General features: G+C 42.1%; 1 protein-coding gene across 2 annotated transcripts in view; it reads left to right on the plus strand.

Annotated features, from left to right (window-relative positions):
* Positions 1 to 479: 479 nt before the first annotated feature.
* The window catches only part of RFX6 (regulatory factor X6), a 28570-nt gene continuing 12020 nt past the window's right edge, over positions 480 to 17029 (plus strand). For both annotated transcript variants that reach the window (XM_081188929.1, XM_081188930.1), the window contains exons 1-11: positions 480 to 1167; positions 2437 to 2593; positions 3504 to 3627; positions 5124 to 5185; positions 8123 to 8200; positions 9363 to 9390; positions 12161 to 12268; positions 14027 to 14104; positions 14198 to 14311; positions 14755 to 14804; positions 15782 to 15941. In XM_081188929.1, the coding sequence (XP_081045055.1) occupies positions 945 to 1167; positions 2437 to 2593; positions 3504 to 3627; positions 5124 to 5185; positions 8123 to 8200; positions 9363 to 9390; positions 12161 to 12268; positions 14027 to 14104; positions 14198 to 14311; positions 14755 to 14804; positions 15782 to 15941 (1182 nt within the window). In that variant the 5' untranslated portion in view covers positions 480 to 944. The remainder of the gene's footprint in view (positions 1168 to 2436; positions 2594 to 3503; positions 3628 to 5123; positions 5186 to 8122; positions 8201 to 9362; positions 9391 to 12160; positions 12269 to 14026; positions 14105 to 14197; positions 14312 to 14754; positions 14805 to 15781; positions 15942 to 17029) is intronic.

Raw genomic sequence — 17029 nt, forward strand, 5'->3', positions numbered from 1 at the left:
TGCTTTTAATACTGGGGAACATTATATTTTAAAAATATGTCCCCCAGCAGTGGACATTCCAGAGTGGACGATACAGTCCCCCCACCCAATCTGAATTGGCAGTGAACATCACTGCAGGGCACCTGTCTACAAAGTACCTGGGGATCATCTGTCTGCTCCCGGTATTTATCAAAGATCCAGCATCAACTGACCCACTTTAATTCATCAGAGGTCAGCATCCTTACTTTAGTTAGAACTGCCAGGAACCTTGGCCCTTAGATCGCACAGTTGGTAGAGCAAGAGCCTCTTAATCATGGGGCCGTGGGCCTCACGTTGGGCAAAAGATTCCTGCATTGCATGGTATTGAACTATAGAACCCTCAGGGTCCCCTGCAACTCTATGAAATCGCGCCCTCTGGCTTGGAAGCCTGATCTTAGTGACCAGGTCTGTAGGAGGCGACTGCGGTGACTCCACTTTGCACGCTCTCAAAAGAGCCGTTATCAGAACGTCCCTTCCTCTGGGGACGAGCCTTGGAGAGCAAACGAGACCTGTATCTGAGCGAAGAAGAGTTGCTGCAGGGGCACTTGCTCATGGCTTAAAAGGGAAAGGGAAAGAGGTCGCGAATCTGACGTGGGGCAGAGTGCGTGACAATGGGTGGGCAGGGCTTTCCTTTCTCCCCGGCCTGGCGGTGCTGAAGGGGGAGAGCGGTTTGTTCTCGACGGCCCTCCTCCTCCTCCTCCTGTCTCCATAAAGGAGCTTGACTGGAGAGAGCCTTCACGTCTCATGCCCCTTCGGCTCCGCCTGTGCCAACCTGACCAGCACCTGCTCCGTTCCAGATCGTGCACCTGTCCTTCCCCACCCCGCCTTGGGGCCGCAGTGCGGTTGGGTGGCCGCCTCCTCGAGTGCTCTCCAGCCCCTCTGCGCCCCCGACCATCCATGGACGGGGCGGGCGCAGCGCCCTGAGGATGGAGAAACTGGCGAAGTTCCCATCCCGGGGCGCCTTTGCGCCGGGCCAGCCGCAGCCTCCGCAGCAGACGGACGACGAAGAGGACGAAGAGGAGGACGAGGACTGCTACGCCGAGCTGCTGGCCCAAGGCTTGCTGGACGAGGCGCCCCAGGCCGGCTCGCTGCCCGGAGGACGGCGCCGTGGGGCCCCCGAGCCGGGGCTCCGCGCTGGGATCAAGGCAGGTGAGGGGGCAGCTGCATGCCGGCCAGCGGGAAGGGGCAGCCCAGAGAGAAGGAATCACAATCCCTCAGGGCCGGCGGGGGCAGCCTCGGATCGGGGAGCCCTTCCTCGTGTCTTCCTGCTGGGCTGGGACCAATGCCGTTGCGCACTCTGCACCAGCCCCGGGGATTTGTCACCACCCCCTGCTCCCGTTTGTACTGCCTTTGGCGCTGGGAGCAGAGACCAGGATGGAGGATGCTCGGGTTTAAACTCCTTGTCTTCCCCTCCCACCCACGGATGCGAAGGGAGCGTTTTTCCAAATAATTGCAGTGGAAAGAGATGCCTCGGAGCCAATGCCGAGCTTATCTTGTTTCCATTGCATTCCAAGTAAGCAGTGAAAAGGACGCACAGGTCATCCCCCCCACCCCCACGTCACCCCTCAGTTTGGTGAGAAAAATACAAAGGCTTTCATTCCCACCGAATTCCCTCCCTTTCGCTGCCGTTCTCTCTCTGAAACCCAGATCCTAAACATATTTACAGAAAGCGAAAGGCTGAAAGAGGTCCCCTTGAACTCAGCGGGACTTCCTTCTAAATAAATACATAGGCTTGGAATGCGAGTCTCCCTGGTTTTAGCTGGGCTTCTTAGAATTACAGTCACAGAGCTTGGCTTCAGTTTACTATGCAGATGTGCAACATGGTGTCTTTTAGTGGTGTAGTGTTTGCTGGTGCTAAAGTCTGCAAGTCTGAGGTGGGCATTCCCTCAGCTGGGTATCTACAGATTCCAAATTGGCAAGGGAACATTTACTGGAGTAATTTCTATTGGTGCATGGGGTTTTGTTACCGAGGTACCCAAAATTCAACAGTCTGCATGTGAAATATGAATATAATAGCTAAAACAGCAGCATTGATTGGACCAAATATTCACCTCTTCCCGTATGCCTACCGAACATTCTTCTTTTCACACCTTTTCACACTTTGTATAGCTCTATGATAAGAAGACAAAACTAGAAGTCATCCGCTGCAGCCATGGGGATGTTGCTCTTGTTGCATTGGGACTATGGGATGTGTTTGTGTGTATGCGCAATGTGGCTCTTTGCAACACACCTGATCTGGATTAGGCTTCTCCCCATGTGGCTCTGATCTGCATCAAGAGGGGAAAGCTCCCATCCAAGAAATCCAAGCTCAAAATTGTGTGGAGTTCCCAGGTACAGGCATAGCAAAATAAAATGAACCAACAGCCCACAGTTCATTTTGATTCATTGTGTTTTCTTCTTAAACTCCCTTGTGCTCAGAAATTCATTTTAACCGTGAACCCCTTTCCTTGGAAGAGGAAGATGGAAAGAGCCACGAAAGTAAGATAAAATCTCTGAACAAACACTCGCCTCCAAAGAAAACGATCACTCAGATGATGAAAGATAAGAAGAAGCAGACGCAACTCACCTTGCAATGGTAAGACCACTGGCCACTCCAGAGTGCTGGTTAACTCTGCACACTTACTGAGGAGTGAGTCCCATTAAACTCAATGGCACTTGCTTAGGAGTAGACACGCAATGCCCCTTTCCTTCTACTCCAGGGGTATACAACATGGTGCCTCCAGATATTATGGACTATAATTCCAAGAATATTTGCCCATCAGCCATGCTGGACGGGGGTTATGGGAGCTGCAGTCCAAGCACCTAGAGTGCTCCATGCTGTGTACACAGTGTTACTTTTCCCCATTTAATGTATTCATTTTTAATTGTTTTAGGCTAGCGTGATTTCCATGTCATTGTAAGCCTAAATATGGATTACCAGGACTGCAATAATAATAATAATAATAATAATAATAATAATAATAATAATAATAATAATAATAATAATATTTGCACCCTGCCCATCTGGCTGGGTTGCCCCAGTCATTCTGGGTGGCTCTTTGGGTGGCTTTTAGTTCATTGTGACAGCTGATCCAAGCTTTGGCTTCACATGCCATTCACACGCAGGATTGTGGTTGAGGAAGAGTGATCTTAACCACGATCCTGCATGCAGGTGGCACACACTAAACCAAAGCTTGGGCAAACTGCTGCGCCCTGCTGAGCTAAAAGGCCAGCCAGGCAATTGTTATATGCTCCCTGGAAGCCAATACACCTCTGCGTTCATGCTAGGCTATGGTTTGGCTTAGGGTTAGGTCAGAGGCAGGACTATTAACATTTAGGAAAAATGATTGGAAGAAAGTGGTGGAGGTATTCACACAGTACAAAAGGACCAGGACTTTTTTTTCCAATTTCTGGGCTGGTCAGTAATAATAATAAGAAAGATAGATAAACTAGGATTAAGGATAGGATAGAGTATTTCATGTTATTGGCTTGTTTTCCACCTTTAGGTTGGAAGAGAATTATATTGTATGTGAAGGGGTTTGTTTGCCGAGGTGCATCCTCTATGCACATTACCTGGACTTCTGCAGGAAGGAGAAACTTGAACCTGCCTGTGCTGCCACATTTGGGAAGGTAAATAAGGCATTTGATTCACCTGTTTTCATTTCATTGCTTTTTTGAAATAAACAAAACCAGTTCCCTCATTTTCTTCAAGAGGCGTTTGATTTGAGCCTCTGATTTCTCCCATGATAACAGGACTGAGCAAAGCCCTCTGTGCTTTCAGTGAAATGTTATTTTAAATCTTACTCCTGGTAGGATATGCTCAATGTCCTTCTTTGTTTTGCAACATGGGACTGAGAAGGGGCAGTAGTAGAAGCCGGGGATTTGCAGGAGGATAGAATCAGTCCTTCACCTGAAGAGGTGCAGGGTAGAGGAAAAGGATTGCTGGAGTCGGCAAAGTTGAAAGGCATGTAACTTTTGTAATAATTACTGTGAGAACAGGGCACAGTTAATGAAAGAGATTGAAAAGGATAGGGTTGCAGGTGGCAGATCTTTCCTCTTCCCTCCTACCCCCAATTGACAAAAATCCACCCATGCTTTAATGTTGAACTTATTTAATCAAAGTGAGAGGTGGGCTTTCCAAATTAAATCCAAACTACTAGGAACTAGTGAAACTAAACACCAAGAAAGCTCCAGAGTTCAAAAAACACCCATATCTCCCAATTGCTTTGTGGAGCTGAAACACATTAATTTAATGAAATGGGGGAGGGGTCCATGTCTCCCAATGATATTAAATGACTTCAGTACCAACAAGAGTGAATTAACCTTAATTCCTACCCCCAACTGCATTACTTCCTTTTCCGAATTTTGGCAACAGTGGGATTATCTCATTCTATTAGATGCTGGGCTTTCCGGCTCCAGGGTATTTGCTCTGTTGTTGGCTGCTGAGCTGTGGTGTCTGTGACTTTTGGCAGCTCGGCTCACCCTCAGTTGTGCCGTTGCAGAAGTCAGTTCCAAGGAGGGCCTTTTCAAAACAAGATTAGCTATGCTGTTGAACTGAAAAACAACAACCCAGTATCGGCACATCTCAAGTTCAGAGTTCCTTATCTCAAACCACATTGAATAAATTGGTTCTCCAAGCTAAAAAAACCCCTTGTTTTAAAACCCACCTGGCTTTTTGGTAACCGTCCAGCTACTCATATTGCCCAGTTGTCTTGTTGATGCTTCCAGGGCAATTCATGTGGGATGCTAAAAGTGACACTGGGCTTTTCTTGTGCCACTTGTCCAAAATTGTTTGATTCTTGTTCTTGTGGCACAGAATGTGGAAGAACATCTGCCTTGTGTGCAGAGTGTCCCAGGTTCAATCCCCAGAAACTTCAGGTAGGGATGGGAGATTTATCTGCCTGGAACCCTGGAAATCTCTTACCAGCTGTTGTAGACACATCTGAGCAAAATGGACCGTTGGCTTGTGGCAAACTTCCTGTGTTCCTAGATGTAAATCTTAAGCTATAGAGGTTTTACATTCAGGTTTCATAATGTGGGAAATGAGAGCGGCAGGGGAGATGAACGCAATGCCACAGCCTTTGCCCTCCCATTATAGATATTTAATTTCTGATCTTTCACTCTAGACTATTCGTCAGAAATTTCCTCTTCTCACCACAAGGCGGCTGGGCACCAGAGGCCACTCAAAGTAAGAGATATTCCACCTCTAGCTCTTCGGAGCTGTGATTTCTCAATCTATAAATGTGTGTGTTAAGCCGTAAAATCATTCATCAGACAATGGGAATTCTCATATGAGATGAATTAATAAATAGTCTCTAAAACAGGGTGCAGAATCTATTTCAGATATGGGGCCATGTATTCTTGTGGCTGATCTTCCAGGGGCTGCATGGATGGGGCCAGATAAAAAGCAGGCAGGGGCAAAGGTCCTAGCCACACTCGCCAAAATAATCACAAACACACACACCCCTGCAGTCACACACAGCAGTTAGGTTTGAAAAAGACCTCCTATTGGAGCTGATAGGAGGCTTTTCTCCAAACCTAATTGTGGAACTGGGCATTATTAATGGGGAAGATTAATGATAGAATGATAGCTCTGGGTCCAACCCCCAAGAAGAAAGCTATTAATTAAAAGGCCCCTCAAAGCCTCAGTAGCACTTGGCCTGGCCACACTTAGAGCAATTATGTTTTACAATTCTTAAAATATGCACAGATGAGATCTGAAGAAAACAAAAACCCCAACCAGGATATCAACATGGAAAATTCTGGGGTGCAACAGATTAGAAATCAAAATGTCTTTAGGATGATTCACAAGCATATCATTGGCAGACCCTGTTCCACTAAAAAAGGCCACAAATACTTAAAAACCTTCAGATTAAATGACAAAAGTCTGGGTAAAAAGGAAAGTTTTTGCTTAGTGCCTAAAACTAGACAAAAATGGTGTCAGATTATCTTCCCTGGGGAGAGCATTCCACAAATGGGGAGCGGCCACAGAAAAGACCCGTTCTCATAGTGCCACTCTCTGGACCTCTCATGGAAGGGGCACCAGAATAAGGGCCTCCAATGATAATAGCAAGGTTTGGGTTGGTTCATATAGGGAGAATCAGTCCTTGAGGTATTGCGGTCCTGAGCCCACAGGCAGAGGAAGAGGGGGGTGGGGAGAGCGCACCGCCCCCAGCACCACCCCCCTGCGGTGGGCGCCACGCCCCCAGGACGTGCACCACGCCCCTGCAGGTGGCGCACCACGCCCCGGGACACATGCCACGCCCCCGAGACACATGCCAGCCACGTCCCCGCCTGTTCTCTGCCACTGTCTGAGCCATTTAAGGCTTTATAGCTCAAAACCATCAGTTTGAATTAGGCCCAGAAACTAATTGGCAGCCAGATCCATGTACTCTAGGTCTGATCTTTTATAAATACCCTTGTGTGAGCCCAGGTGAGATTCATTTCCTACTGATTTCCTACAACCAACCTTATTTACTTTGATGCTTGATGAAAAGGCTGAAAAATGTATTTATTTTATTTATCTCCCAACATTTATATGCCTCTTGACTGTAATAAAACCACAAAGTGGTTTACAAAAGGCAGCATGAATGGGCTGGGTGAACAAGAGGGGGAGGGAGTGAAAGATGGAAGAGGTTAGAGTAAGCGTAGTGAAATGGCAAAAGTGATGGAAAGGCCCGGAGGAAGAGACCTTTCCACACAACTGCTGTCCATGAAATCCCGCAGGCAGTTAACTTAGTAGGAACCATTAAACCAATGGCCCAGTGCAGAGAAAGCCGTTGGACATAAGCCCTATTGAAATCAACGTGACAGATAAATTAGCTGTGCTTAAATTAAGCCACACAAGTAACTTCCTCTGGACCAAGGCCAAGGTCTGCTGTGCAGCTGCGGTTCCTGTTGAGGGATGACCTGTGTAGGTGTCATGGAGGGCAGATGCTGTGGGCTGTTTGAGCTCGAGTTACAGTTTAATTTCTTTGTAGACTTTGATCAATGCTAAATCTTAGCTTCCCTGCGCCATTTCTGAAAGGCATTATCTTATTTATTAAAAGTGATTTAGTGGGTTAATAAAACTGATATGGCAGCTGGCCTTGCGATAATGAGTTATTGCAAGTGCCTGAACAGCTTAATCCTATCATTGCCCTTATCAGCCATCATTTGTGTCAGCATATGCTCAGGCCAGGGCTACTTGCCGCACAGGAACATATGTCCATGCACATGAAAATGGGAGAGTGAAGAAATAGAGGGAGAGAGATTCTTCTGCTTCTTACAGTAAATTTTGACGAAAAATGCACATATGAAGATTGTCTTCACATCTTTTATTCATTTTCAGTACAATAAAAACAATTAGACACTAAATAAACCTATCCCATCTCTCTTATGCATCCTATAAATCAGTTTCCCTTTTCTTGATCCTCCCTCTTCTATCATACTATATTTTATATAAAAAAATTACTTTTTATGTTACAGATAGTAAACTATTCAATAGCTAAAGTTCACTATGGCGAGTGAGCTCGCTTCTGCATACCTCCGACTGCTGGAAATAAGCAGTTTCTAAAAATCCAAATAAGTTGGGTTCCTGGCTTAAATGTCAATACCTAATGACAAAATGGATGCCATCATATAAACTACTGTCTTGTTTTTCTCTTATTTGCTTATGAGTCTTAAGGAAAGGCATGCACCCTGTTTTCAGGGATACTGGTGAAACTTCTTATTGTGATAACACTTTGGGGTCTTTCATCACCTTGACTAGTCATGCTCCTAAGTTCAAATCTTAGCTTTTAATAATGTCCTGTCTTGGGGGACAGGATTACTGAATGAAAGTTACCTAATGAACATAAAAAAATAAAACTTGAAAGTCTGAGTTCTGCTTTGTCCTCAACTTTTTGTGCCCCTTTTAACAGCATATCTATCATCTCTATCTATCTATCTATCTATCTATCTATCTATCTATCTATCTATCTATCTATCATCTATCTATCTATCTATCTATCTATCTATCTATCTATCTATCATCATCTATCTATCTATCATCTATCATCTATCTATCTATCTATCTATCTATCTATCTCTATCTAATCTATCTATTTATCTCTATATCTGTTTGTTGGCTTCTTCCCTGCTACAGATATCACTATTATGGAATTGGCATTAAAGAAAGCAGTGCATACTATCACTCAGTGTATTCTGGAAAAGGTTTGACAAGGTATGGTAAAATAACATTTGAAGTATAACTGATATAGTGTTGAATGATGTTCAAAAATCACCTTGGTCTAGTTCACACATGTACACTTGATTTTTCACCACTTGATTATTATATTTATTTATTATTTATTTATTTATTTATTTATTTATTTATTTATTTATTTACGGCTATTAGCCCATAAACTTGATTATTATATTACATGATCAGGCGTTTGCTTGAACATGCAAATGCTCAAAGTGTGGACAGGGGAGTGGTGTGCATTCAGGCTCTATTTGTGTTATATGTTATAAGTAACATATAACCAATGGCTACCCTCTCCTGCCACAGCAGTGTGGCGTGTCACACCCTTTGAGAACAACTGATTTATGGGCTCATTGCCTTGTGGGCAGTCTGTGTGTGGGAGGAACATCCTGACAGTGGGTGGGGTTGAAGCCAACAGAGACAATTGCATAACTCTACAACACACCCCTTATTGGGGACACTTTGGGGAACATGCTCTTAAAAGCCCCGGAAAGCAGAATTGTGTTGCCTAGCACCTAAATGAGAGAAATGAGGTCTCTAGTAGGTGCTCTTGGGGAGGGCATTCCAAAGGCAAGGAGCCACCACAGAAAAGGCACAGTCATCAAAAAAGTGGCAAACTTTTAGCTATTCTGAGACTGAGTTAGGCTGCTTGCAGACAGGGATTTATTGTGGAACCACTGCTACCCATGCACAGAAGCTTTTTGCAACATCCACATCAAAATGTCAGGCCATAATTTTTGTTGTATTTAATCCAAATTTCTTCTGACTGCAGAAAATCTTTTAAGGAAAAACAGACCTCTATATGTCTGCAGTCACCACTGGTATGAAAGGAAGCTAGTGCATTGGTTTGAGTGGACAATTTGTCATATAATGTTTCAGTCTCCATCACCAACGGAATTTCAGTATAGCTGAATATATATCTGCATTATTATTATTATTATTATTATTATTATCATCATCATCATCATCATCATCATCATCATCATTATCATTAACCAAGTGAAAATAGATGTTGCTTCACTCTCCTCAAAAAAGCACCACCCTCCCTTTTGTGAAACATGATAAGAAGTGGTAGTACTTTTCTCAACATTTCCTAAATTTTACATCCTAATGCAAATGTGAAATATCTTGGTTTTCAAAGGTTTTCTGGAAGCAAGTTGAAGAATGAGGTGAGTAATATTTCATATGCTTTTGTAATGTGGTGGGAACATCAGATACACAGAGCCCTGTTGATCCCATAGTGGAAGTTCCACAGTCTTTTGATGTCTGCTTCAAAAGCTCATGTAGTTGTGGCCTGTTGTTTATACTTGGTAAGAAGACTAGAAAATGCAGACTCTTGATCCAGAGGGGGGAGTGAACTCAAATTAGAGATTTAAGAACAGAACAGCTACAGGAAACTTTTGACTCCACTCAGATACAACCAAATTCAAGGTGACCTAACAACTAAACTGTACAATAGCACAATCCATATATGTGGGGCATCAACGAAGCTCTTCCCAATGTCAGCTTCCCCCAGTTTGGGGAGGACCAAAATTTTAGATTGTTTAGCAACATGTCCCCCAGGTAACATAAGGTATGAATATTTTACAGAACTACAGTCAATAAAGTTCATTACATTATGCTAATTGATTATAGACAGAACTTTCCCAAGCCTCCCACGTCTACAACCTTTTTTGCTTCACTGAGACACACAGATTTGCAAATGGTTGGCTCCCCTCACCCACTGTGAAGGCAGCAGTATCAACAAACTCCTTTATCTAAAGCATTTATTGTGCCATTCAAGACTCTGTGATTAATTGAGCCACAAATAATTGCTGTCATGGACTCTCACGTTAAGCGGGCTTACAACGAGTTCCTTCGAAGTGAAAGACACCCATGGCAAATGTGCGGCTGAGACCCAAGTCTCCAGATTCATTATTGAATTCATCATGCCAATGTTTTCTCTGCATTCGACACAAACCCACACACCACACCTCCTCCCTCAGCTCCCCTTGCCCCTCATTTTTGAATGTTTGATGGGTACTTGCATCATGATGTTTCCCAAATTACTCTTGTTTTTTTAAAAACAAACAAACACAAAAACAGTCTCCAAATGCTGAGAGGTAATTGTTCAACTGCAGCCATGTTGACTCATGACAGTCTTTTAAACCACCTAATGTTTGTGTCAATACAGAATGTGAACACACATCACTTCTTTCATTTAGCTCTTTATCTGTGTTTGTGTAGCCTGATTCTCAGGTGAGGTGCAGCCTCACTATCTATATTTCTATCCTTGCTCACTTAATTTTACTTTAAATTGTTGAAAATCTAGAACAACGGTTCCCCAACCTTTACCTCTATGGACCACTTGAAAATTGCTGAGGGTCTTGGTAGACCACTTCCTGATTTTTCCACCTCTCATAGAAATCGCAATGTGCCAGATTCTTTAATGGTATTTTAGAGCTATGTTTATTTCTTTTATATTGCATTTTATGGCATTACAATTTGAATTCCATGCAACAAAATAAAACACAATATAAGAAGTAAATGAAGCAATAATAAACCATTAAAAATAAAATAAAAATATTTAATGTGATGGATGTGCCATATCCTGTCTTAAACCACAAATCCACAGACAAGCCATGGACCACCTGAATGAAGCTTGTGGACCACAGATGGTTCTCAGACTACAGTTTGGGAATTTCTGATTTAAAATATCCATTGACTATTATCCTTGAATCATGAGATTGGCCATGGATAGACTGCTTAGTTAGATGGCCTGATTTGTGTCACCCGGCATGCTAATTCTGAGAGTGCCGATATATAACAAATTCAAAAGCTGAGGTCACTGGAATAAATATAAAGGGATGCAATGTTCAAGCCAGACTAATGTTGCACATTCTGTGCTCCTGGTTCCATGTTGTAAACTGTAGGATCGAAAATATGGGATCCAAATAAATTTAGCTTTCAGTAGTTACCAACACATAGTTACCCACACTCCTTACAAATGTTGTATCCCAGCATCTTCTAAGGGCCCAGAAATCAAAGGGAGCCTTCCTCTATGGCTCTCAATCCTTCTACCTCTGATCCCACCCAAATCCCTCTTACAAATTAAAAAGTCTGCAAAAGCTACAAAACGAATAATTTACACATAATATACAGATTATGATCATTTATCCCGAGAATATGAGTTTCCTTGCTGTGGAAAGTCCTTTTTTCAGTTTCAAAATCTTTTATTTTTAAAAAAAACACCACAGAAAGAAAGAAAAACAAATTAAAATATAATTCAAACATTTTAAAGGGCAGGTATGAAAAAGAAGGCAACAAGGAGAAAACACAGTTTTTGGAATCATTTCAGGAAGAAGCATCCAGGTTTTTTAAGAAAATCCGTTCCCTCTTTCCCTCTCCTTCTGTCCTTTTAATGCTTAGGGTTAGTGCAGAAACATAGGCAGGTGGAGACCTTGGAGCTATCTGGTTGAGCCAGAAAATGCCTGGGCAGATTTATTATTGTAATTCAATCTCTCTCTCTCTCTCTCTCTCTCTCTCTCTCTCTCTCTGTGTGTGTGTGTGTGTGTGTGTGTGTTTTCCTGTGTGCTAAAGCACCACCATATATATTTTCTGATTTAGTCTTCATATGCATAGATTTATTATTAATTTAATTGATTTATTCACAACTTAATATAAGCAATCTTGAAGTGATTTGCAAATTAGAAACTTGAGGGGAAACCCAAATCTGAAGTACAAATAAATAAGAGAGAGAAAAACATACTTTAAATTTTAAAAAATGGAATCTAAATATAAAAACAAAATACAGATCAAAACAAAAGCAAAAAGTTTCATAATGCCAGCTTCATAATTCTGATCAGTAAATTTATGCCAATTAGTATGGCCAACTTTTATCCTGCTAAAATTGCGGCTGGTTGTTGGCGTGAAGATGTAATATTGTTTTCCATCTTATAGGGTGGATTCACTCGGAAATATTCACTGAGCTCCAAAACTGGGACTCTCCTTCCAGAATTCCCCAGCGCCCAACACCTTGTACTGGATGGGTGCATCTCCAAAGACAAGGTAAAAATGTAAAGTGATAATATATTGAACTAAATCAGCTCCTTTTTATTCTGTCTCTTCCCTTGAAGGCTTCACAGTAGTAGTGACATGAAACAAGTAGAAATATCTATAATCAAACAAACTTGACTGATTTATAGTGGGAGCAAACCTCTATTATCTCCTTTTAACTGGCTCTCCGGTGGAAAGTGGTTAAATTATTTACATATTAACTTGCCTAATATTTTACAAACAGGTGGTATTTGCCTTAAGAAGGGCAAAACAAAGAAATAGTTAGGAGTACTATCCATTCCAAATACCAATGGATTAATTTAGCACTGATAAGATAGGAGCAAACGACTGGGGCAAATTATTAAGTGGATTTTTCCTCCTGCCTAGTTTTGTCAATGAACAGAAGATAGCACACTTGTACTTACTGATTATTTTTAAATTATGTACATGTGGAGTTTACATGACAGAAAATAGCACTGGACATTTCAGCTAGCAGATTGGGTTCATTTCTTTGTAAATCTTTGTGAACAATCACATAAAATGTAGACCTTTATGAAAAATCTCACTGAAAATGTTTCACAATTTTGGCTTATTGTCCATTTGATCATTGGGATCTCCCAGACTTTCCCAATCGTCATTAAAAGCCTGAGATATGCTTTGGATCCCACAGGAGTCCAGGAAATGTAGACACTGGTTTCTATGGAGACACTTTAAGCTTGGAAAGGTGCTCTACCTGAAGCATACAACATGTCCTTGTTGTAGAAGATACAGTCTGCATATGCCAGGCAAATTAGCGTTTAAAATAATTTTATAGCTTTGACAAAATCTTCATGATTCTGTTTGATTGGATGGTCCAGATCAACCTTTACAGCAAGATGATGTATAACATTCAATTGCCAAAATGCCCATTTTGGAGATCAAAGTCAGAAATCAGCATTTGAATTTTAACAGAAGAACCCAACTTGGAATGTTCAGTTTCAAATGCTAGTCACTTTCTGCTCCTTTGATTGGACAGTTTATCTTGGCATGTTAAACGCTATTGCTCTATACTTTTAACTCTATTCTGTGTTACATCAAGAAGCAGAAGGACAGAGCATGGCAAAGCTTTGGCTCCAGCCTGAGTATTGTAGTGCTTGCTGGATTGAAATCATGGCTTAGCCATGACAAATCACTCCTTAGCCTTCTTAAGTCATTTATCTCCATGCAAAAGATTTGTGTTTGAAGCCCATGAGAGATGCTGCCACTCAATGCTAGCAATCGATGGACCATTGGTCTGATTCAGTAGAAGGCAATGTCCTATGTGCTTATGATAGTTGGATAGGTTTGCTGTGAGGGCAAATGAGGCTTCCAAGGCACTTTGAAAATCTTACATAAATGGTAAATTGCATAAATTAACAACTAAGTGATCACCTCGCTTGAGTGCAATGCTCAATTCCATACATTATTATTTTGTATTAGATCAGCTTTCACAGTTAATGCAAAACTGCACTATGATACTTACTAAATTCCTGTAGAAGAGGTGAAAGTTTGTGTGAAGGGCCATAGCTCAGTGGTAGAAAACATGCTCTGCATGCAGAAGGTTCCTGGTTCAGTCCCTGGCATTTCCGGGGGGAAATGGGAAGCGTTCCTGCCTGAAACCCAGGAGAATTTCTGGCACTCGGTGTCAACAATACTGAGACTGAAGGACCAATGGTCTGATAGTATAATGTGGCTTCTTATGTCTCTGAATTTCATTTGATTTTAATTTTTTTTTTAAAATTCCTGAAATAGGTAGATACCCTCATCATGATGTACAAAACCCATTGTCAGTGTGTCCTGGACAATGCCATTAATGGAAACTTTGAAGAGGTAAGGCTCACTTGAGTATGCACCTAGCACTTACCTGTACAAGGTCATGGCCATCATATCATTCATATCTGTGCTCTGCTTGCTCTTCCATAGATCCAACATTTTCTATTACATTTTTGGCAAGGAATGCCCGACCACCTCCTCCCCCTGCTTGAAAACCCTGTGATCATTGACATCTTCTGTGTTTGCGACTCAATACTATACAAGGTGTGTTCCATGTTAACTAAAGTGGAGAATGGAAATCTTGTCCCAAGCTAAGTCCTCACTGAAGTGAGAAGCTTCAGTCTCCATACAGGGTTCATGTGACTGAATACTCCTCCATACAAAAATCATTAAAATCACTGCAGATAGAAAACAGGAGTGTCAGGGTTCCTTTCTAGTTTTTTATCAGGAGTACCACCTATAGTGGAATGGTTGATGGGGAGGGAAGTGAAATGTTAAAGTTTCTACAAACTTTTGAGTGAAGTGTTAAAGTTTCTACAAATTCTTCAGTCTGTTAACTTTTAATGATTGTGAATGGTTGTTGAAATAATCTCTTATGTGAAGACAAAGCAATTTTAAGGAAGCTTTAGTAAGCACCAGTTTATTCCTCCTACATTGGAATGTGTTGGTGTTTGAAAATTTTTCATTTTCCTGCCACTTTATTCAAGGTCCTTACAGATGTACTCATCCCTGCAACTATGCAAGAAATGCCAGAAAGGTGAGCAATTACTTGCATAAGATGATGTTGATTGAATAATAAAGGTGGACATTTTGATAACTGATATGGAAGGTGGGGGAGGAATTACCATTTTTAAAAAACGTTGATCTTTTGACACCTAATGACGTGAATTCTTGTAGTTGAACAGGGAGCAGCTTGATGGACAGCAGTGTTTCACTTGCTAATTTCAGTTGCATTTATTTCTTCTCATCCAGCAAGGGCAATCAAATTCTCTATGTACAAAAGGGCAGTATGTGAGTGGTTCCTTATGCTGAATCTCCGCCATCAGCAGACAGGGCTGTATACAAGTTCCCCCTCGCTAGTTTTGGACTGTACACATACCACAAAACAAAGAGTTAGTTAGCACTTTCAGCTTTGCCAATGCTGATTGCGAGCTAAGGAAAAATTGCATTCAACCTTCCCTTCCTAAACAGCTGTCTCAGTGTTCATTATCTATACAGTGATATGCAGTATTAATATGGTTTTTTTAATGGTGTCTGTTGGATATATTTGTTTAGGCTGAATTGTTCTGTATTGTTTCATTCCCTGTTGTTTAATGCAGTATCAAGTAAGGTTGAAGGCTTAATATATTTTGATTGGATAGGATTGCAGTGGCAAATGTTGATTTAGCTAAAGCCAGAACCCATTGCACATTGCTACTTTGCCATGTCAGGCAATCGCAGTTGGGCTGCTGGGACAGTAGATTTGGCCCATCTTGTTATGCTGGTGCAGAATAACACCATGTGACACTTGCCATTGCTTCCCACTGTGTTGCTAGTCTTGTGCATTTATTTGCAAATGCAATGGGTCTTGAGTTTTGGCCACGTGGCTTTTGAGACTTCAAGCAACTAGTCTGGCTTGTGTTGGTTTATCAAGTATGCAGCTTAGACTGTCCAACATTTTTGTTCAGCTGTTCCTGATTATGACAAAAATCAATACAGAAGTTGATTCCAATCTACTATTTTCCTTTTCATTAGTTTGTTGGCTGATATAAGAAATTTTGCTAAAAACTGGGAACACTGGATTGTTTCATCACTAGAAAATCTACCAGAAGACCTTGCAACAAAGAAATTACCCATAGCACGAAGATTTGTATCTTCGCTGAAGCGTCAAACCTCCTTTCTGCACTTAGCTCAGGTAAATCTAGAATAAAGGTCATAGCACTGCATGCATGATGAAGAGAGTGACCTGAAAGTTTTGACAAGAGACATTGGTTTTTGCCACTGGTGCTCTAGTTGTCTCAGCAATTGCTTCATTGCCCTCATCCCTGGGGAAAACCATGCGGCCACCTGGGCTCCATCTAGGCTCCATCTGAGAGGGAACTTTGGAGCCAGACAGTCAATGCCCCTGGTTAACTCCACATTCCAGTGGGCTACCAGGGAATCAGCAGAGGCCATCCATGTGGGATAATATATCCCCTACCACTCTCTGCAAACCATTTGGATCCATTGAGTGGTGGTGATGAAGTGAAGTTACAGGGAACCAGGCAGAAGGCCTTCTCAGTAATCATGCCCACCCTGTGAAACACCATCCCATCAGATGTCAAAAAGATAAATAATTATATGACCTTCCATAGAAATCTGAAAGCATCCCTGTATTCAGACGTTTTTTTATGTGTAGTGTTCTGTTTAATGTGTTATGAGGCATGCAGGCATCAGAGGTTGGCCAACCTGCAACCCATTATATATTTGTGCTTGGATCCTATACAAAGCTTGAGGTGGATATCTGTAGGTTAAGAGAGAACTGCTCCTCTCCATGCATTTGGTGAATGTGCAATAATGGCATAGAGAGGAAAGAACACTTCTAGGCAGGAAGGGTAACAAACCATTGTTGCAAAGGTGCTAGGGAACCTCTTCCCTCAGGGGAGCCCTCTTTGCTCATTCCCCTCTGGATTGGTCCTGGCCAACTGACCATTTTCACTAACACATTGTTATTTACCAACCCACCTACCTCTCTCAGGGCTGTAGATTCACAAGCAAGAGCTGGTGAGAACAGTTGCTGCCACTGATCAAGTGCTTTCAGGCAGCCCAGACCTGCTCTGTGTTTTCTGATGGTGCAGCTTAACCCCCAACTAATTTCGTTGCATCTGAAACTGAGCAGACACCAGTTATAAGAACTGTGCTTGCTATTTCAGTGTTCATTCCATATTTTTTTCTATGTCAGAAAACATTAAGGGGGCCAAAAATAATAATACTGATTCTGTATGGTCTTCTGAACATAAACAT

Source organism: Podarcis bocagei, assembly GCF_964188305.1.
Source record: "Podarcis bocagei genome assembly, chromosome: 3".
Classification (NCBI taxonomy): domain Eukaryota; kingdom Metazoa; phylum Chordata; class Lepidosauria; order Squamata; family Lacertidae; genus Podarcis; species Podarcis bocagei.